The sequence below is a fragment of the Protopterus annectens genome, chromosome 5.part0 (assembly GCF_019279795.1).
Source record: "Protopterus annectens isolate FY-2018-M chromosome 5.part0, PAN1.0, whole genome shotgun sequence".
Lineage (NCBI taxonomy): Eukaryota > Metazoa > Chordata > Ceratodontiformes > Protopteridae > Protopterus > Protopterus annectens.
This window is the reverse complement of record NC_056735.1, coordinates 1,878,760,758-1,878,782,071: the sequence shown is the minus strand read 5'-3', so window position 1 is coordinate 1,878,782,071 and position 21,314 is coordinate 1,878,760,758. Positions and strand designations below refer to the sequence as shown.

General features: G+C 42.8%; 1 protein-coding gene across 3 annotated transcripts in view; it reads right to left on the bottom strand.

Annotated features, from left to right (window-relative positions):
• Window positions 1–21,314, bottom strand: part of AKAP11 (A-kinase anchoring protein 11) — a 1,036,012-nt gene that overhangs the window by 183,704 nt on the left and 830,994 nt on the right. For all 3 annotated transcript variants that reach the window (XM_044071705.1, XM_044071703.1, XM_044071704.1), the window contains one exon: window positions 9,501–9,584. In XM_044071705.1, coding sequence (XP_043927640.1) covers window positions 9,501–9,584 — 84 coding nt within the window. The remainder of the gene's footprint in view (window positions 1–9,500; window positions 9,585–21,314) is intronic.

Below are 21,314 nucleotides of genomic sequence, written 5' to 3'. Positions count from 1 at the left end.
CTATACCATGTAACTGCTGCAAACATCTCTTATACTGTAGAGTTTCTGAAAACAGAAAGAGCACTAGGTCTAGCCAGATCAGCTCTTTTCTTACTGGTGTAAATAAATGATAGGCAGTCTGACAATCACTTAGATGAGGCTTGTTTAGAAACTTTTGACCCAGTTTGTTTGGAGCAAAGGAAAAGAACAGTTACAAGATCTGAAAAATGACAGACAAGGGTGTTGCATGGGATGAACCTATCTGGGGGTAACAGGCAAAGTATCTGATGCATTTCATGTTGGCTAGTGTGGTAAAATGACTGAAGTCGGGTGTGCCTCTATGACTGAAAATTTGTTGAGCGACTACTGGATTGAGAGACCACTCGGGAGGCATTAAAATAGCCTGGTGAGTCTGTCCACTACACAATTGGTTTTCTCTGGAATTTGGTTGCTACCACAAAAAAATGAAAATTCACTGCTGATTGCAAAACCCTTGTTGCCTCTCTGCAAAGTGGATATAATTTGCTTCCTCTCTGCTTGTTGATATACCAGACTACTGACGCTGCTTGAATCAAGATCCTGAAATTCCTGCAATACTAGGAGGACTGCTCTCATCTCAAGGACACTGATTGTGAAGATAAGCCTCCATTTGTTTCCGCATGCTTTGGATTATTCCCTCAAAATGCCGCCACCACTCTCAGACAGGAGGCGTTGGTGGTGACTATCACTGCTGGGGAAGGTAAAAGGAAGGGGAAGTCTAGTAGAATATTTGGAGAGTTTAGCCACCAAGATAGAAGTCTCCTGGAGGTTGAAGTTATGTGGATGGGAAAGTACAGGGAAGTATGACAGTTGTGATCACTGGGCAGAAAGTAACCACTGAAAAATTCTCATATTTAAGTGGGCATGTAAAACCACTCAAAGAGGCTGCTATGAAACCAACCGCTTTCATAAATAATGCAGTTGGAAGAGACTACTGTTGTAATGGCAGAAGTACTGATGATCTTAAGTTTTAAACTCTCTCTCTCTAGAGGAAGACTGGTGATGTAAGTTTTTGCATTTATGCACTATCCAAGAATTTTACTGTCTGTCTAGGAAGAGAGGTTTTTTTTTGAGACTGACAGATATACCTAAAGACAGGCAGAGCTGCAAAAAGTAAGTTCTGGCTTATGGGCTGCCTTGCACTTGGAACTGTGGTGTGACCACAGGGCAGAGCCATCAGTTGGAACTGACGGTCTCCCAGTCAGAAGTGAAGTTAGCTCCTAGACTGCTTCTTGATTTTAATGTGTGGATAAGCATCTCAGATGTCTACAGAAAACTATCCACACCCTCATTAAGACAAGGGAGTACTGTATACAGTGAGACCATTCTGAACACAGTCTTTCTGACAAAATGGTTTATTCTGCAGAGATTAAGTGCTTGTCTGAGGTCCCTGTTCTTCTTAACCAGTACAAAGAATCTGCAATTTCCCGAATCTATCTTATCTGATGTGACCACCTGGATGGCTCATTTTTAAAGAAGAGCAATTTCTCTCTTGGATGCTTTGTACTGGCATGGTGGAATGTCACTAAACATTTTTACCTTTCTCTGAAAACTGACAGAGTTGACTTTTACACTTGTGATTTGTGTATTTTCCTTTACATATGTTGTCACTTGTGTCTCGAGTTACTCTGAAGAAGTTCACTACAAGTGTTAAAACCATTAAATACATCTATTCTGAGCATCCCTTGCTTGCCTTCAGTGTTCTTTTAGTTTGATATTCACCATCACTCCTAGGGTAGCTTACAACTCTTCTGAGTATCTAGCTGGGAAGGTTGTTCAAGTATGTCTAGCCTGAACTGATAAGTCCCTTTGAAAGAGATTCATATGCATTACGTAAGTCAATGTCCTCAAGTCAAGCAAGCCTGAGGTACAAGATGGCTTTCCCATTTTATCTATCACCCTAGACTCTCTATTAGGAGGATGGAGAATCAAGGATTCCTTCAAGTTACTTTTTTGTGGCTGTTGTAACAATCATGGTGACCACCAGAGGACCCTATAACCAGAACTGCCTATTTTCAAAAGTTATACACTATATGGTTGGTTCATATTTTCAAAAGGACTTTAGATTTCATCTGCTTTAAGTGGAGTAGCCTCCACCATGTCAGGCTCCTGCCATGCCTTTGTAGTGACCAGGTCCAGAAGATTGTCCACTGGAGGGACCACCCATGATGTAGAGGGAAAAGACCGTATGCCTCAAAGATTACTTTCTAGTACTGAGAAGGTGGTATGGTAGGCCAAGAACACCTCTGTCTCATAAGCTTAAGGATTTTTGCAAAGCGTGGTGTCTTCAAAACGGGATTGTGGAACTCCTCTAGATCCTCCAAGTCAGTGTCTCATTTTACATGTCCTCTTCCAGGGGATCTCTGAATGCGACTTATCTGAGTCCCTGGAAGAATCTGTTAGCATCAAGGCCTTTTCATTGAGAACATCTGGTCTGCTCTGTCCCTGGGAGCCATGAAATGAAGATTTAGAAACATCTGGCTGGGCACTTGAGAGGAAAGGATGGTGCTGAAGGAAGCACTGCAGAATGTCTCAGCAGAGAAGCTATTATTCTGTCTACTACTATGGATGCCAATCCAGAATTTGTCAGTCCCTGGGAGTCCAACGCTGGAGCCAAGCTGGCTCCTACAGAGGTAGAAACCACTGGAGCAGAAGCAAAGACTCTGGTGCCACGGGTCCAGAGTCATCTGAGACGGATCAGAGCCAACATCTTGAAGCCCAAGAACTTAAACACTGAAACAAGGGCCCACATACACTGGGTCCAAAGGCCTGGAGTTTAGATGTTTTGGTTGGGACTCACCAGACACTAAGGGACTCAAAGTTCAATGCAAAGTCAATTCTTTGTAGCCTATGGTCTCTTCCCATGGGCCCCCTCTAATGTCCTCTTTTACTTGGTCCAAAACAAAAAAGTAAAATTGATATTCTTTACAAATCTTACTATGCCTAAAAAGTGCGTTCGTTTCCTTACTTTTTTTAACATCGTACATATGTTCGTAGATCCTCTTTTTCAAGGATCTCTCGGTTTTACCTACGTAAAACGAAGTGCACTTTTTACAAATTACCAAGTAAATCAGACCTTTAGAATCACATTACTTCTTGTTTTGAGTTTTTTAAGAAAGACCCTCATAATGGGCTCCCACTATACATTTGCAGCACTTTTAAAGGATCTAAACAATCTTATAGAGGCAGCTGAAGGAGGTCTTGACGGGATGAAGTTTGAAAGTTCCCCCTCCAACAAAAGTCTACTCGGAACTGGCAGAGAGGACTTGTCTCTAATTAGAACAGTTTTGGGAGATTTGGCTGCACTGTCAGTGTTGCAGGAAGAAAAGATTCTTTATCCTTTTTTTTTTTTTTTTTTTTTTTTTTTTTTAAGAAGTCTGGGATCTGAGAGGAAGTTTGGTCCTGCACTTTTTTCTTCCTAGAATCCTTTTTCTCATCTTCATCTTTCATTTTATCTAGTATCTGAAGGTCTGGAGACAAAAGGCCCTGAGCAATCCATGAGAGCCCTGAATCTAAAAACTCGACAAATCTCACAATCCACATCAAAATGCTCTGGCCCAAACAAACAACACAGGAATCATGTGGGTTTGGGGGGGGGAGCTGTCCACATCTGACAATTTCTGAAGCTCTTGTCTGAACTTTTCTCCATTGTAAGAAATAGAATACAGACTGTATAACAACACACTCAATGAACAGTGATATCTATGTCTCTATCTGGTTCATTCGTGATTACTAAGCTAATGGCACAAGAGTCTTTACAAGCCTAGCCAATAATAACCAGCACATGACTATTATATTTTAAATTCCCCAGATATGCGATGGGGTAGTATCGGGTACTGGGTCTTTGGGTGCTGAAGCCCTGAGTCATTTTACAGACTGCCTCTGTCCATAAGGGATAAGGGCAGTACCCCAGGAGTGAATTTACGGATCTCCAGCCATTTATCCAAATACGTTTTGAAGACAGTAAGGTATTAGCTTTGTTTTACAAAGATGGTATGTTTATTCCACAGAGAATGTAGTCTTTGCGATACAAACATTTGTCACCAGCAAGTTTTGTTAGAGTCAGAAATAAGGTCCAGGTCCAGGGAATGTGCAACAGTCATATACTTTTTCTTGTGAATATGTAACATTTTCTTTACGGCTGGATCAGAGAATGCTTTGTAGGTGAGGTACAAGTCCCTCTCAATAAACAGTATGAGACAAAGTAAAGAGATGGGGCCTTTAGTTGGTCTGCATAAGACATATGTCCTATGTTTTTTATTTTAGTGAGAAACCTCTGGGGCTGTTCCAGTTGGTGTAAGTGCCTAGTTACGTACATGCAGAAGGCAGCAGCGTAGTGCTCAATGGCACTATGACTTCCTTTGATCTGGATGCCATGCCTTTACTTATAAGTTGAGCCACACAGAAGGATTTCCTTACTACCACAGCTACCATGTGGTCAAAGTTTAGGTTATTGTCTATATGTGTTCCTAGGTCCCTCACCACTCTGCTTTTATGAGTGTGCTATCAATATTACAATTTGCAGGGATATCTGATTTATAGAAGGGTAGGATTATGCATTTTTTTTTTTAGCATTTACTCTCAAACCATTGTTTTGCCACCAGTCATCTGTCATTTTTAATTCTGTCTGTAGGATGTCAACATCGGTTGGGGATTCAAAGATTGTTCCCATCTTACAGTTGTTGACAAACTTGGTAAGCCAGAGGCCCCCAACACTGGCCTTCACTTCAGAGAATCATAATACAAAACAGGAGGGGTCCCGACACTGAGTCCTATGGGACACTGCTAGTAGCAGGTTTACTGGAAGTGGATTCACCTATCTGGACATGTGTCCTGTCAGTGAGCCAGATGGCTATCCATCTGATGGTGTAAGGGTTTATGCTTAACATCTATGATCCCCAAGTGAGGGATTATATTGAAAGCTTTGGCCAGGTCTAGATAAGAGGTGTGCATCATTTTACCCTTATCCATGACCTTGGGGACTTTCTCAAAGTTGTCCATCAGACTGACCCAAGACTTCCCTTTGACGAAGCCAAACTGGGTCTGGTCTAGTGTTTGCAGAGTTCCTATCACGTTCACGATAACTCCCTCCATGACCTTGCAGATAAGACTGGTCAAGCTTATAGGTCTGTAGTTCCCTGGATCAGTTGATGCCCCCCCCCCCCCCCTTGTGCAGAGGGACTACTGTTGCAGTCCTGCATTCCTTCAGGAGAAAGTCCTTCTGGAGGCTGTAATTTAAGAAAGTTTCTAGTGGCCCTGACAGATTCTGTTGCATGTTATTTAATAAGCATCCTAGAATACTGTCTGTACCCATATATGCTGTACAGTTGGCTTTAGCTAGTGCAGTACAGACCTGTTCCCTCATAAAGACGGTAGAGGGATGGTTGCAGGTATTTCTTTGGGTGTGGTAGGAGGTGACTGGAGGGGGGGGGGGTTGAACTGAGCAGGTTGGCCAGCAGATTTACTATAGTTTCAGGCTTGGTTTAGGTGTTGCCATTCATTGCTCAACATCTCCCCTGAGGTTACAAACATAACTTAAAAAAAAGCCTTATGGTTATCTTTCACCCAGGAAGTTATCTTTGCCTCACAGTTTGCTTTGGCATAATTGACAAGCTCTCTAATTTGTTCATTTAGACTTCTGAGTGTCTGTTTTCACTGTTTTGTCTTCTTGGCTTTGGAGAGGATTTTATTCTTTTTGCTGAATACTTTATTTTTGCCAGTAATCATAGGTTTGACTAGGACAGGTACTACCTCCTCTATGCAGCTATGAATGTAGTTCTACAGTGCTTTTGTGTGCAGCTCAGGAAAGGCCTCAGTGTCACTCGGGTTCGGTGGGGCTTGGAAGTTTAATAAGCAGTCACTTAGTTTGAGATAACTGGCATTAGCACAGTTCTTAACAGGTTTGGAGGGGGGTTTAGATTAGTTTTAATATTAAAGGAGATCATTTTACGTTCAGATCTTACCAGGAAAGAGTTAATGCATTGAAGGGAGCAGCATCCCCCCACGTTTATGCCTACTAGGTCTAGGACATTTATACCTCTAGTTGGGGAGCTAACTAGTTGCTCCATAGTGTTTGCATTGACTAAGTTCAAAAACCTCTGAACAAGTGAATTATAGGTTGTATAAATCTTCCAGTTTATGAAGGGGCAGCTGAAGCCACCCATAAGTATGTTGTTTGGCTGAATGTTAAAAGATTCCAGTAGGTTAAGGCAGGAGGTGTGGTATTCCAGACTCATGCTAGGGAATCTACAGCTAGCAAGGATATGACAGGGGGTCACACCTATGGTTAGTTGGGCATGGAACAGCTCAAGCAAGTCATGTTGTTGGACCAGTCTAACAGTGTACTTGTCCTTTATGAACAGTGAGACACCTCCTCTATTCGTTTTATCCTGAGCTAAGGGGGCATCTAAATGTATGAAAGGCATTCCAGTCTTTGTTAGCTGGGGTGTCTTCCATGGTTCTGAACTGTGTTTCCATGACTGCACATATGTCTGTGTTCTCCAGGGTGAGAAGGGCTGGCAGGGAGTGCAGTTTTTTATTTAAACTCGTAGCGTTGAGCAGCAGTACTTTTAGGTAGTTGTAAGTGATTTTTGTTATGTTGGAGCATTTAACAACTTGGCACGTCCTAAAGAAAGGCATTATGGGGATAGATAAAAGTGTATGCCAGTATCCGGAAGCAAAGTGGTGACACGTGCAAACTATACCTGGCAAAGCATCATGTATTGTTGATCATGTATCCCCAGGCTGACAGATATTGGATCCCCCTTTGTTGTAACACCAGAAACTAAGCCAATTGTTGAAGTCAATCACTTTTTGCTGGTACTGTGGCATCATCATTGGTGATGGTAGGATGCTACTCAAGGCTAGATTCATACCAGTTTGGGGCACATATTCAAAGTTATCCATCATGTCTCTTTTCACACAGTCGAGTGAGGTACATCTTAGGTTGTACATACCCACATGGACTATGAGCATGTCATACTGGTACATGTGGTTTAAAGCCCTAAGTACATGCTTGATCTGGTGGATCTTGGCTCCAGACAGACAGTTCACTGTGATCTTCTCCTTATTTAGCCTGGTAAGAGGGACATCAGTATGTCTTACAATGGAAACCCCAATAACTAGAATGTTTGACTGTGTGGTGTGTTGCCTTGTGGGCTTAGAAGGGGGTTACTATGATTTTTTGAGTTATGTGCTGTGTAAAGTGCTGTCTTTTTTGTGTGCACGGAGCCAATGAGAGATGCTTTTAGGAGGTCTTGGAGGTTTGGGTAGATTACAGGTGAGTACCTCTACTTATGTGGATCTATGTGTTTGTTCCTTAGTGTTTGCACTGAGTATTTTGGGTGTAATGCTGACAAACTGGTTTACATTTTTTGTATGTACATGTGAGAACTTTGCCTCCAATGACACTGCTTATCTACTTCTCTCACATACTGTGTGTCTATTCTAAAATTAAATGGTTGTCAATGAACATAAGGCATTTACTATACTGCTTCAGGATGCCCATATCCACCAGGCTAGAATCAGAGATGACAGGGAAGTGCCTATCCATTACAGATGAGGGAAAGGTGGTACACACAGCCTACCTAGACCTCACAAAGGCCTTCAACACCATTTCCCATTCTGGTATTATAGACAAGCTCAACAGCCTGAACATAAACCCCTACGTCACAAAATGGGTTGCCAGCTGGCTCACAGACAGAACCCACATGGTGAGAGTTGTGGGAGCTAGGTCAGACTCTAAACTGGTTACAAGTGGCGTTCCTCAGGGCTCAGTCCTAGGACCCCTCCTGTTTGGCATATACTTCTCAGAGGTACAAGCAAGCACAAGAGGACTATGGCTGACAAGTTCGCAGACGACTGCAAACTAGGGGCTATAACTGACTCTCCGGCTGACACAGACATCCTCCAAAATTGTCTCACTGAGACAGATACCTGCTGTCAAAATCATGGCCTCAAGCTAAATGCCAAAAAGTGCATAGTCATCCCCTTTGGAAAAAACAAAGTACCCACAAACTACCACATAGGTGGTAGTCCCCTAAATACGAAAGACTTAATAAGGGATCTGGGGACCCAAGTAGATAGTAATCTCACCTTTGATAATCACATTGCCAAAGTGGTTAGAAAATCCTTCTACGTGGCCCAACTAATTACAAAAGGGTTTGCATCCAGATCAAAAGAGGTCATTGTGCCCCTCTACTCATCAGACCCATCATAGAGTACAACGCTCCATTTAGGATGTACCTTACAAGACACCTGCAACAGCTGGAAAGATTACAGAAGTACCTCACCAAGAGGATCACTGGCCTCAAACAGATGCCCTATGCAGCTCGACTGAAGAAACTCCAGCTGTAATCGGTTGCATACCGCCTACTCAGAGGTGATCTCTGCCTGACATACAAGGCCATGTCCAACCCAGAATTGATGGACATGCTCCACCTAAAGAAAACCTTATCCCCATGAGCCACATGCTCTAGAGATCTAAACCTCACCACAACAATAAATAGGACATACTGGAGGGATACATTCCTGTCCCAGAGACTTCCCATGCTTTGGAACAAGATTCCAATCTACATTACGCAGAGCTCCTCGCTAACACTCTTCAAAAGAAACCTTGATGAGTGGATGGGAAACAGAAAGTTCCCCTGGGGGTCACTTCAGTGGCTCTGCTGGACAGAGGCACAGGGAACTAATCTAAGGGGGCGGCAAAAGTCAACACATTCTAGCTAGGCTTATAAATGCCTTTGGGCAGATAGCCTAGAACCTACTTTATGAACCTATACCAGATTTTAAGTAGTTGGGAAGGAGTAGGGGTAGAGTCCCTTAAAGGACTACGTGAGAGTGTTTAGTACTATACTATAAAATGACCTGCAGTGGTGCTGCCCTCTGTGCAAACTGGCAGCTCTTCAATATTAGTAGACAACTAACTAAAACTTCTCTCGCTCTCTCTTTCTCTCTCTTTTTTTTTTTTTTAAATTAAAGCTGGGCAGCCGCTGAAATGGAAAACTGGAGTTGAGGCTAAGAAACCGAGTAAAACCTCTAAAAGGTCAGAACAAAAAAATACTGTCAGTAAAACCACAACTACATCTAATATAAAAAGAAAAAAGAACAAGTGCATGCATAAGCAAAAACAGCTATAAGAATTACAGCATTTAACTGCATCACTTTGTATCATCCGTTTCCAATGGTGTCAAATGGGATCTGGGGCAAAGTAGCCTGCAGGGTACTGTGGGAGGAGAAAAAGTTAGGAGCTTGAGGCAGACAGCACCACCAACTGGCCAGATCCAATATGAGAAATGGTTCCAGTTAAATCAGTTGGATTGGATGGACAGATGAAACAGGATCCACATAATAAGAGAAGAAATAACCAGAAAGACATCATAACTTGCCAAAAATGTACTGCAGTTCTTACCTGTTATTTACATGTCATGAACTGGTAGAAAAAAATGTACTGCATTTACATTTTAATTTTCTGAACTAACCTGTCAGATGGTGGAAAAGAGACATTCTCCTCATAGACCTCTCCTTCTAAACCAAGACTGCTCCAGCTACTGCTGTTACCATTACTGTCAAAAGAGAAAAAAAAGAGAACTCAACTATTCAAAATAAATTCTTAGAACGTTAGGAATAATAATACATGACTGCATGACAATTAAGTTTATAAAATAAGTCTATACATTAAAGCTATGACTTAAAATGGTTTACAGTTCAAATATTCTACTTTAATGAGAAATCAGGAGGAATAAAAATTAAAGTTACGTACTCACCATAATCATGCATCTGTGTTGTCTATTTTCATTCTTCCTCAACGTATGGGTACTGGATCGGACTTCGGATACTACATGCAGTAGATTTTACATCAAACTCTCGAGCTCCTCCCTCTACCAATAATGCCCCAGTCAGTCAAGAATACATCAGATCGAGTTTGCTGCCTTACAGATCCTAGGATAAAGCAGGAAGAATGAAAGAACTCCAAAGCTGGGGCTCAAACCTGGAACAAAAGGTTCCACAAAATCCACAAGGTCACTTCAGAAGATAGATGTAAGGGGGGAAGGAGGGTGTGGAGTTGAGGAAGAATGAAAATGGACAACACAGATGCATAGTTATGGTGAGTACTTAACTTGAATATCTGATGTTGTCTTTTTCATTCTTCCTCAACGAGCTATGTGCATCTTGGGTGGCCCTCATGGAATGATATTCCAGAGAACTGCCAAACCAAAAGCAGCTCTGCTTCTAGAGGCCAAATCTAGTTTGTAATGAGCAACAAATGTATAAGCATTAGACCAAGTAGCTGATGCACAAATGTCATCAATGGAAGTTCTAGACCAGAAGGTGGAAGAAGTTCCCATGAATCTAGTAGAATGTGCTTTAGGAGGCTTTGACAGGGAGAGGTCTTGTTGAGTACATACAAAAAAAATGCAATCAGTAATCCATTTAGTCAGGGTAACTTTAGAAGCTGCTGATTACAATATATTCTGTGACAAAGAAACAACAGATGTTCTGATTTCCTGAAAACATTTGTCCTGTGTAGATAAAAAGGTAGCCGTCTATGTACATCTAAAGGATGTAGCATATACTCTCTCTTATTTGAAAAATTAGGGAAGAAGACAGGCAAATGAATTGTTTGATTGATATTTGATTCAGATGCTACTTTTGGTAAGACGGACGGATTGATTTGTAAAGTTACTTTGTCTAAACAATGTAAGGGGATTTAGAAGATAGAGCACAGAGTTCAGAAATAAACCTTGCAGATGTAAAGGCTACTAGGAAATGCTGTTTTCCAAGACAAAAAATTTAAATCAGCTTTGGCTGACGGTTCAAAGGGTTGTTGGGTCAACCCCTGAAGCACGACTGTTAAATCCCAAGGAGGTGACGGATCTTTCACTGGAGGTCTAAGTAAGAAGGGGCCTTTTAAAAAAAAGCCTTGGACCATTTAGAATACACTAAAAAGGAAGCTTTTTCTACTGAGTGAAAATTAGATATGGCTGTTAATTGTACTTTGATTACAGAAGAACTAACACATTACTGAAAAATAGATACCCAAGAATTCCAGGACTGAAGGTACAGGAGCTATGAAAGAGTCAGTTTCCTTGTGAAGAGCCCACATTGAAAAATCTGTTCTATTTACTTTTGCAGATCTTCCTTGTAGAAGCTTTCTGGGAAGACAAAAGTATTTGTCAGACTGGGGAGGAAAGCCTGGACTTTCTAGCTATCAAGGGAACTGGAGAAACCATACGGTTAAACTGGATGCCTAGAATAACGGGATGCTTCATCCTAGAAGGATGATAAAGAAGCCAGTATTCGTGGGGAATAATGAAGACAAGACCAAAGGAAGGGGAGCCACACTTGGCGAGGTCAAAAAAGGGGCAATGAGGATAACTGAGCTCTTCAACCAAAGTGCTTTCTGCATGAATTTTGGAAGCAGAGGTAACGGGATAAGCATAAAGGAGACCGGAGGGCCAAATGTGGAGTACAACATCTCTCAGTGACACCTCCTGAGTGGGAATTAGTGCAAAAAACCTGCTGCACCTGTTGTGGGGGGATACAAAAAGATTGAAATAAAGTTTGGCTCCAACGATGGAAAATCCCCCACCACTGATTCACTGAGAGACCACACGTGAGGCATCACAACAGACCTGCTGAGTTTGTTCTCTAGTACGCTGGGATTTCCCAGGTATGTGAGGCACTATAAGAAAGTGGTTCGATGGGACTGCCCCCTACCACACTCTCAACAGCCTCTTGACAAAGGGGACAAAATCAGGTTCCGTTTGTTGATGTACCAAACCACAGACGTGAAATCCTTGGTTACAGTCAGGGTGTTCCACAGGGCTCTGTCCTAGGCCCTTATTTGTTTAGATTGCATCTTTCAGACCTAACTTTTTCATCTGAGGTATTCTACAGTCTATATGCAGACAACCTGAACTTTGGTAAACTGATTACATGCATTACAGATAAGGCATGTCTGCAAAATAACTTGACTAAACTGAACCTTTGGGCACAGGAGAATACTATGCTGATTAATATATCAAAAACTAAGCATATGAGACTTGAGAGACAAATTGAAAAGTGAATATTTATTATAGCTCACAGTGATTGAAAGTGTAGACTCATTTAAGGACCTGGGTATATAGGTAAATCCAACTAGGAGTTTTTCCTAATCTTATCAACCAACTGGTTAAAGACACTTATAGAACTACAAGTCTTTTGTTATAGAAGCCCAGGTGTCTGGGTGCAAAGATCCCCCCCCCACACACACACTGCCTCCAGAGGTGGGCAAGTTGGGCAACCTTTCAGGAGCGCTGAAAATGTCTGTCTGAAAAAGTATCTTGGAAACCCTGGTTTTGCAGGCCTCCCTTTCTGTGAGGAGAGCACTTTCCATTAGAACTCCCACTTCTGCCTCTGCAGGAGTTGTCACCAAGTGAATCCTGGAAAGGCCTCTGGGAGTTAGAGAATCATATTTTCTTACCTCTTCTTTGATTCTGGGAAAGGATTGTTGAGGGGTATCAAAGCATATCCCTGTGGCAAACAGGGTCTTTCCATCCTGTTCACTCTGGGAAAACATTTATTTCACAGAAGGGTCAAACAGACAAGTTCCATCAAAGGGAGCACTGATGAAAGAAGACTTGAAAGGCTATGCAAAGTCGTATAACTGCATCCAGGCATGTCTCCTAACAGTTGCACCTGAACTGGACACTTGTGGGGTATACTCTGCAGCATGGGATATTAATCTCATGAATACATCTGAAATAGACAAAAGAGTGGCCATCTGTGAAGACCTCTAAGTCCTCTGCACACACAGACTCGAAGAGGGATTTGGAGAGTTCCTTGGTCAAATCCCTCTGTAATCTTGTGACGCACACTAAATAATTCAGGGATCTCAAGGCAAAGGTCGCTGAAGCAAATATGCCCTTTTCAAACCTGTCTAATGCCCTGGACCCTCTATTAGGGGGATGGACAGAGGAACTCTGCTTTGCTAGCTCCTTTTTTGTGGCTCCTGACACAACCATAACATTGAGAGGAACTCCTTTGCTCCAATGAGGTCCATCTTTCAGAAGTGTCAAAACTCTGTCTGGGGGTCAGGGAAAGTACAGCTGTGTACCTACCATAAATGTAGATGTTCGAGTGTATTCACTGGTGCAGTCATTACTCTTGGGTTATCCTGCTGGCAGGCTACCCGCAGTCGGCCTAAATTCCAAAGTCCTGGTCCGGCGTCGGTTGCTGTTGCCTCTTTCCTGATGTCAGTGCGCCAGGGGTATAAAAGATGCGGCCAACACCATTTACTTCAGTTTTTCTTGCCCCAGATGTCAAGTGCCCCCAAAAGGGTAGGCTAAATATGTTATGCAAATAAACATACATGCAATAAAGAAACATTTCCTTCATATATAAGCAAATACACCACATAGGTTGTATAGAATAGAGAAGTACAGATAAACCCCAGCAAAAGAAAGGGGGGCGGAGGGAGGGTAACCTGGACTGCAACAGTGAATACACTCGAACATCTACATTTATGGTAGGTACACACAACTGTACTATGTTCATCGTGTTTCACTGTTGCAGTCATTACTCTTGGGTTGAATCCCAAAGCTGAGGATGGGTGGCTGAGCTAAATAGTATTCGGAGAGGCTATGAAGCACTGCAGTGGCAAAACCTGCTCTGGATTTAGACTAAAGAGGTAAGTGGTAGTGCTTTGTAAAAGTGTGCACTGAACTACAAGTTGCAGCCTCTGAGATGTCTTTGGTTGGTACCCCTCTGAGGAAGGCTGCTGAAGTGGCTGCTGCTCTGGTAGAATGAGGCCTAATGCCCTTAGGCACTGATTTGCCATGCTAATAATAGCAGAAACGGATGCAATGACCTATCCATTTAGAAATCGTCTGTTTTGAGATAGCCTTTCCTTGTGATCCTGTAGCATATGACACAAAAGTTGCTCAGTCTTTCTGAAAGCTTTAGTTCTGTCCAAGTAGAAGCGTAGCTGCCTGTGTATGTCCAAAGAATGCAGAATTTTCTCACCCTTGTTCTGTGGGTTTGGATAAAAGGTAGGCAAGTGAATGGTTTGGTTGAGGACCACACTGGACACCACCTTAGGCATAAATGTTGGGTTTGTCCTCAGAGAAACCTTGTCTGGATGAAAAATGATAAAAGGTTCCACCAGCCATGAGTGCTTGTAACTCCGAGACTTGCCTTGCAGAGGTTATTGCTAGGAGCAGAGCTGTTTTCCAGGATAAGAATTTTATATCGGCTGTTGAGGCTGGCTCAAAGGGAGGCAGTGTGAGTTTTTCCAAGACATAATTGAGGTCCCAGGCCGGAATTGGTGCTCTCCTTGGAGGCCTGATGTTTTTGGCCCCTCTGAGGAACTGCCTTATTAAAGGATGAGAAAAGATAGGTGGTTCTGTATTGTAATGGGCTGAAATGGCAGAGGCATGAATCTTAATTGATGAAAAGGAAAGGCCTTTGTCCAGCATCTCAGTTAGGTATTGTAAAATCTGAGGAATATTTAATACATACATGTCAATGTCTTGTTCCTGGTTCCAAGCACAAAATCTCTTCCATTTTTCTGCATAAGATTTTCTGGTACTGGGCCTCATGGCCTCCAAGATAACATCCATAACAGCTTTTGAAAGAGGAGTGTTCTGAATGGCTACATTATCTGCCATGCTGCCAGATTTAAGGTCCTGAGTTGACTGCGCAGGATCTGATTGTTTTGTTGGGTCAGCAAGTGGGAAGTCTGAGGCAATATCCATGCTGGACCTTGAGACAAGCTGTTTAGGATTGGGTACCAGTGCTGTCGTGGTCAGTCTGGTGCAATCAGTATCATTTTTGGCTACCTTGGGAAGGAGAGGCAGTGGAGGAAAGGCATATATTGTTAGGTTCTTCCAGCTGAAGTATAGGGCGTCCACTCTCCATGCTTGCTTGTGATAAATCCTTGTGCAAAATCTCTGTAATTGGCAGTTGTGAGGGGAGGCAAATAGATCTATATCTGGGCATCCCCATTTCCTTGTTATCATGTTGAAGACTTGTGGATCCAGTTTCCACTCATGGGGATCCATGAGGTTTCTGCTTAGTTCGTCTGCCAGAGTATTTGTTTTTCCAGGCAGGAATTGTGCTTGCAGGTGAACTTGATAAAGTCAATGCTGTGTCCCACAAGGTCATTGCTTGTCTGCAGAGGGGGTAGGAATGTGTGCCTCCGTGCTTGTTTATATACCACATGACCGTAGTATTGTCTGTCTTTATCAGTAGCTGTCCTGGATGAAGTAGATCCTTGAAAGCTGTCAGGGCATTCTGAACAGCTAGCATCTCTTTTTGATTGATATGAAGATGTATCTGGCTTGCAGGCCATGTGCCCTGAATACATTTTCCTGCCATATGGGCCCCCCAGGCATAATCTGATGCATCCGTTGTCAGTGTCTGTCTGGCTGTGGGTAAAGTGAATGGCAGACACTTGTTGTGGTGACAGGCCTGTGCCCACCATAGAAACTCCTGTTGCAGGCAGGGAATAAGGGTAATTACTGTCTCCAGGCTGTGGCAATGCTGAGTCCAAACACTTTTTAGATACCATTGTAGTTTCCTCATATGCAGTCTGGCATATGGAATTAGTAGAATGCAGGATGCCATGGATTTTCCTTGCAGATAACTGGGTCTTTGTTGCCAACTTTTTGAAGTAAGAAGTCAGTTGCCTTTGTTTGTCTGGCGTGAGATATGCCATCTGGGCAGTTGTATTTAAGCTTGCACCCAGGAATATTATCTCTTGAGAGGGTACTAGTTTTGATTTCTTTTCGTTTACTATGTACCCTAGGCAAATTAGTAATCTTTTTACAAACGCCAGATGCTTTAGAAGAATGTCTTTGTTCTCTGCTTGAATAAGGCAAAGTAGGGATATATTTGAATTCCTCTGTCTGCAAAATGCAATTACTGGTGCCAGGCATTTTGTGAAGACCCTGGGAGCAGTAGATAAGCCAAAGGGCCGTGCAGAGAACTGGTAGTGCATTGAGCCAGCTATGAATCTGAGGTATCTTCTGCAAGATTGTCTGACTGGAACATGCAGGTATGCCTCTTTTAAGTCCAAAGTTACGAGCCAAGTCTTCTTGCCCAGCATGGGTAGTAGCTGCTGCAGAGTCAACATCTTGAATTTTGGAGCCTCCAGAAACGTGTTTAATATAGACAGGTCCAGTATTGGTCTCCAGGTTTTGCCCTTTCTGGGCACCAAGAAAAGTCTTGAGTAAAAACTTTGCCCCTGGTCTTGTTGTGGTACTTGTTGAATGGCCCTCATGTCCATGAGGGCTGTAATTTGCTTTTGTGCCTCTGCCCATTGATTGTGTGGCAGGATTGTCATACCTTTTGCCCTTGGTTGGGTGTGAAAATGGAACCTGTAGCCCTGGGACACTATGTTCAAAACCCATTTCTCTTGGGTAATCATTTGCCAATTTGGTGAAAAAAGTGCTAGTCCCCCCCCCCCCCCCTAAGGGGGCTGCCAAAAGAAAAGTGCTGGGATCTGGCAGAGGAAAGTCATTGGGACTGTTTCCTGTATGGTTGTGATTTGTCTTCTCCGCTTTTGGAGGTAGGAGCACCCCATTGTTTAGGCCTGTATGAGCCTTGGGGCCGAGATCTGCCTCTGGGACGTCTGTATCTGCCTCTTTGTGGCCTGTCTGACACTGGAAAGGACCAACTTTTGGAAGGCCAGTTCCTGCTAAATCTGGGTGGCTGTACCTGTAAAAAATCCTTAACTGTCTGCATGGATTTCGCTTTATCCTCCATTTTCTTTAACACCTCTTCTGCTTTAGCACCAAAGTATCATGCTGTAATGAAGCATCTAATAATTTTGCTTTAACATGATCAGGTAGATTCTGTTCCTTTAACCAAGCATGCCTTCTAATAACAGAACCTGTAAAAGCGGCCCTGCAAGAGGCCTCCAGTGAATCACAACCACATTGCAAAGTATGCTTTCCCACTTGTTCAGTTACATGCAATAAATCCTGCATTTCCTTGTTCTCTGAACATTTGTCATCATTTTCTGTTTAAGCAGTGACAGTAAGTATTGCTAATATTTAAGCATATGAAACTGACAATTTAAAGCCCTTACAGCCAAGGTTGCAGAAGTGTAAACTTTTTTCCCCCATATGTCCAGTGCCCTAGAATCCCTATCAGAGGGGACAGGGTTTTTTGCAGTGGAGGCTTTGGGACCCTGAGATATAGTTTCTGGGTCAGCAGTGGGGTTTTTATATAGGAATTTATGAGTATCAGGGACCCTGTAGTATCGGTCAGGCTTAGCAGGTGCAGGAGGAAGAGAGTCAGGGGACAGGCCAGACTCTGAAAATACATCATCCACAATGTCTAGAACAGGTGGAAGAGCAAGGGGCCTGTGCTGAGGTAATAGCAGAAAATCTCTGAGCCTTTTCTTAGATTCAGAGTAATCTTGGCTCTCCCAGTGGAAATGCTCCCTCATAGTATGCAGCGTTTCCCCAAAAGAATAATCCTCAGGAGGAGAGGCTGAGGGAATGGATTCTTCAGCATCAGAATCCTCACAGGGAGAAATAGAATAATCCTGTTCAGAAGAGGAATCAGAGGAAATAGAAACCTGATCAGAAGAATCATATTCTGTCTCTTGCCTAGGCCTCTTACCAGGAGGGGGATGGGAACCCCTGATCAAAGTAATTAGGTCTTCAGCCATTTTAAGCATCTGGAAGTCTGAGTAGGAGAATGCTGTACTTGTTTCTTTGTCTTTAGAGCTGCTTTAGTCTTTGAAGCTGAAGATGGTTTAACATATAGCTGTGTAGGTCTGAAGACACCCTCAGAAGCCGATGCCTGCTCAGCGGCTCCGGACCCATCTGAGGGAATGATTTCCAATACCTTGAGTAGCCAGAGGCCCAGTCGGCTCAACGTGGGAGTTGGAAGCGGCCTGTGCCTCTGAGGTAGTGGGCGCAAGGGGCTGCGAAAGCACCTCACTGAGAACCAGTGAACCGGAGACTGGCCTAGAGGCCTCGTCGTCGGTTTTGGACCTCAGCTGCCTAACCTTTTCCTTGTCCTTGCGTTTTCTGTAAACTCCTGTCATCGGCTGTTCCGACGGCATTAAATAATTAAACCTTCGGCCAAAGTAATGAAATGCAAAATCGAACGGACGCTTAATAGTGCATTGGTTAAATCTAGCACAAAAACGATAGCTAGCAACGTTGTGGTCAGGGCCTAGGCAAGGAATACAGTAAGAGTGAAAATCCTTATGAGGTATTTGCTTCCCACAAGAAATACAATTATTAACTTTTTCTGCCATCGGTCTGGAGCAAGAAAAAAGTTTCCCCAACGGGGTACTTAGCTTTAATGAAGACTTTGGTTCTGTAATTCGGATTTGAAAATCTCAGGAGTTGGCCGACTGGCACTTGCGAACTGCTTTTGCTTCGGGCACCGTGCGGCAAGAAAGACTGAAGAAAATGGCGTTGGCCGCATCTTTTATACCCCTGGTGCACTGACGTTAGGGAAGAGGCGACAGCAACAGACGCCGGACCAGGACTTTGGAATTCAGGCTAACTGCGGGTAGCCTGCCAGCAGGATAACCCAAGAGTAATAACTGCAACAGTGAAACACTATGAACATCTGGTTCAACAGAGTCTGATTCCTTCCATCCCCAGCAGATCGACAAGCTCATCCACTGAGTGAGTCACCCAAGAAGTAGGTGGGCAGAACCAAAAGCTTCCAGAAAAATGGACTCCTTCAGGGAAGGGTTATCTGAAGACCATCCAACTTTTTATTTAAGGATTTCTAGGATGTCTCCAAATGAGACATCTGGTGGAGATCTGTGGGACCCTTCCCCTTCGTCAAAGTCAGTATTCTCAGTAAGAGATTCCTTAGGGGAATCTGTGGGTCTCCTTTTCCATGTTCTCTTGCAGGGTACCTTATCAGTGGGATGTTCTGGACAGGTATCTAAAGAGAGGGGAAGTTCCTCAATGGGAACTATCTGGATGCTAGATGATGCAAGCTGTGCCTATGCATTAAGCCTGACAGGCTCAGAGCTTGGATCCAGGGTGGGGGTGTGGATGTAGGACTCAAGGATGAAACAGCAGTCAAATCCTTCCATCAAGAAAAAGCTCTTTCCACTACTTTGAAGGACAATGGAACAAGAGAAGCCATGGCTGGTTGCACTGGAGCCAAAGGCACTGAAGTTGCAAGTCTCCGACCCTGCCCAGATTTGTGCCTCAAGGAAGGAGTCAGACTTGAGCTATCCAATGCTAAATTTCCAATGGGAAAGCATGGCTCTGTTGCTGATGCTTTGGCTCCAAATCTCATCCAGATCCAAAGGAACTGGAGAGGAACTAGTCAGGGAGACTGTTGGAGTCAAAGACCTAGCTGTCTTTGGATCAGACATCAAAACTCTTGGGGCTCCTGGATCCAAGGGCTGCAAAAACCAAAGGACAGATCGAAAAAGAAGGTATTACAACATGAGATGTGGATGGGACGCTCATGGATCCAATGGGAGATGTAGCCAGAATAACCCCCATCTGATCTGAGCTCTGAGGAATTTCCTCATCATCCTACCCACGTCTGCCTTGGAAAGACTGCTAGAGGACCTGACCAATGAAGCAGTGGATTGTGCCCTAGACTCTCACCTCGACAGTCTGGAGAAATGGGGAATGGAGATGAGGAGATATTGGTTCTAAGGGGAATCCAGTTGAGTGGATTCTTGGAGATTTGGTCAATAAAATGGTAGGTTCCAAAGATTTTGGATACGTTTTCTTTTAGGATTTGAAGACATTAGGAGAACAGGCCAGAGATCTCTTATGAGACTCCTTTGTCTCTGATAAAAATTTTGTTAGTTTACTGGGGGTTTCAGCCCCTGAGGAAGAAAATGAAGAAGGAGGCAGAAACCTTTGAAGACCAGCTTATTACATCTACCCGACAGTGCTCTGGAATTAAAATCTGCACAGATGGAACAGTCAGTACTTAGAAGAGCTGTTTCTAAACAATACATGCACTCCCTGTAGGCATCAGAATTAGGAATGTTGTGCCCATAGGAAGTGCACTTTTTGAATCAAGCTGTTTTTTGGTAGTACCTGGAAATAAAAATACAGGAAAAAGTGCAATACTAGCTCAGAACCTTTTTTTTTCAACATATATAGTAGCATATTAGAAAAATTTCCAGCAATGGTAAAGAGAATACCCTCTAAAGTGTAGAGGAAAGGAAAACCTAGTACCAACAATGGTACATTTGAAGGCTACCAAGCGGTAAAAAGTAAGAAAGGAAATGTAGCCTAATGGAAGACAAAAATCTAAAAACTTAACTAAAGGTAGAGGGAGGACTAAAGGGAGACGTTAAGAATAGTTTTCAAAATATCTATTACTCACAAGTCAGAATAATATAACAATTTTAGCAGTTAGAGCAGGATCAGTGTCAGTGCGAGAAGGAAGGAAACGAGATCTGAGGTATTCTTGGCTGACTGGGGCATTGTGGGTACAAGGAGGAGCTTGAGAGTTGGATCTGAAATCTAGTGCATGCAGCTGAGTCGGATCTGGTACCCATACAGTGAAGAAGAATGAAAAGGACATCACATCAGATATTAAGTTAGTGTTTTATTTTTAGCAGTGAAAGTGACTTAGTTTTTTTAATACTCATTCACTAAAAAATCTCTCAAAACATGTACTTGCTACCCATACTGTGGCTAAAGACGCAATAACCTTCAGTTAATTTTCAGAAGTTAGAAAAGGTAGTCAAATACTGTTCAGATACAATCTGTATTTCAAACAGGAATACCCAATAATACAAGGATGAAAATAAACAGACAACTTCTGTGAACTACATGCTGTTTTGTAAATTAATGAAGACAACTAAGAACCATATACTGTTTAAAATACTCTGCTGCCCATTACATGTAAGAAAAGCATATTCTGTATTACAGTTACTTTCCAGTACATTTATAATTACACAAACTACTTTTTGAAATGCACCATAAAAAATGAAGCAACTTACATGGCAACAGTAAATTCCAGTGTTGCTATAAGAATGAAGGGAAAAAGCAAGCAATTTTTCAGCACTATAATATGTAAGATTGTGTCTAATGAGACAGCAATCATAGTATGCAGGATACTGGCTAGCTGCTTCCAACAAAATATGGCAGTTGACCTAGTGCTGTCAGACGGGATGGGGCCCAAGGGATCCTGACAACATGAGACAATTAGGTACTCAGTCAAATCAGAAGAAAAAACTGTGTGTGCTTGCAGAAAAACTGAGCTCAATATCATCGATTAACACAAAACTATTTTACTGTGCTTAATTAAATGGAAAACAGACATCCGGTCAATAATCAACATATTCATGC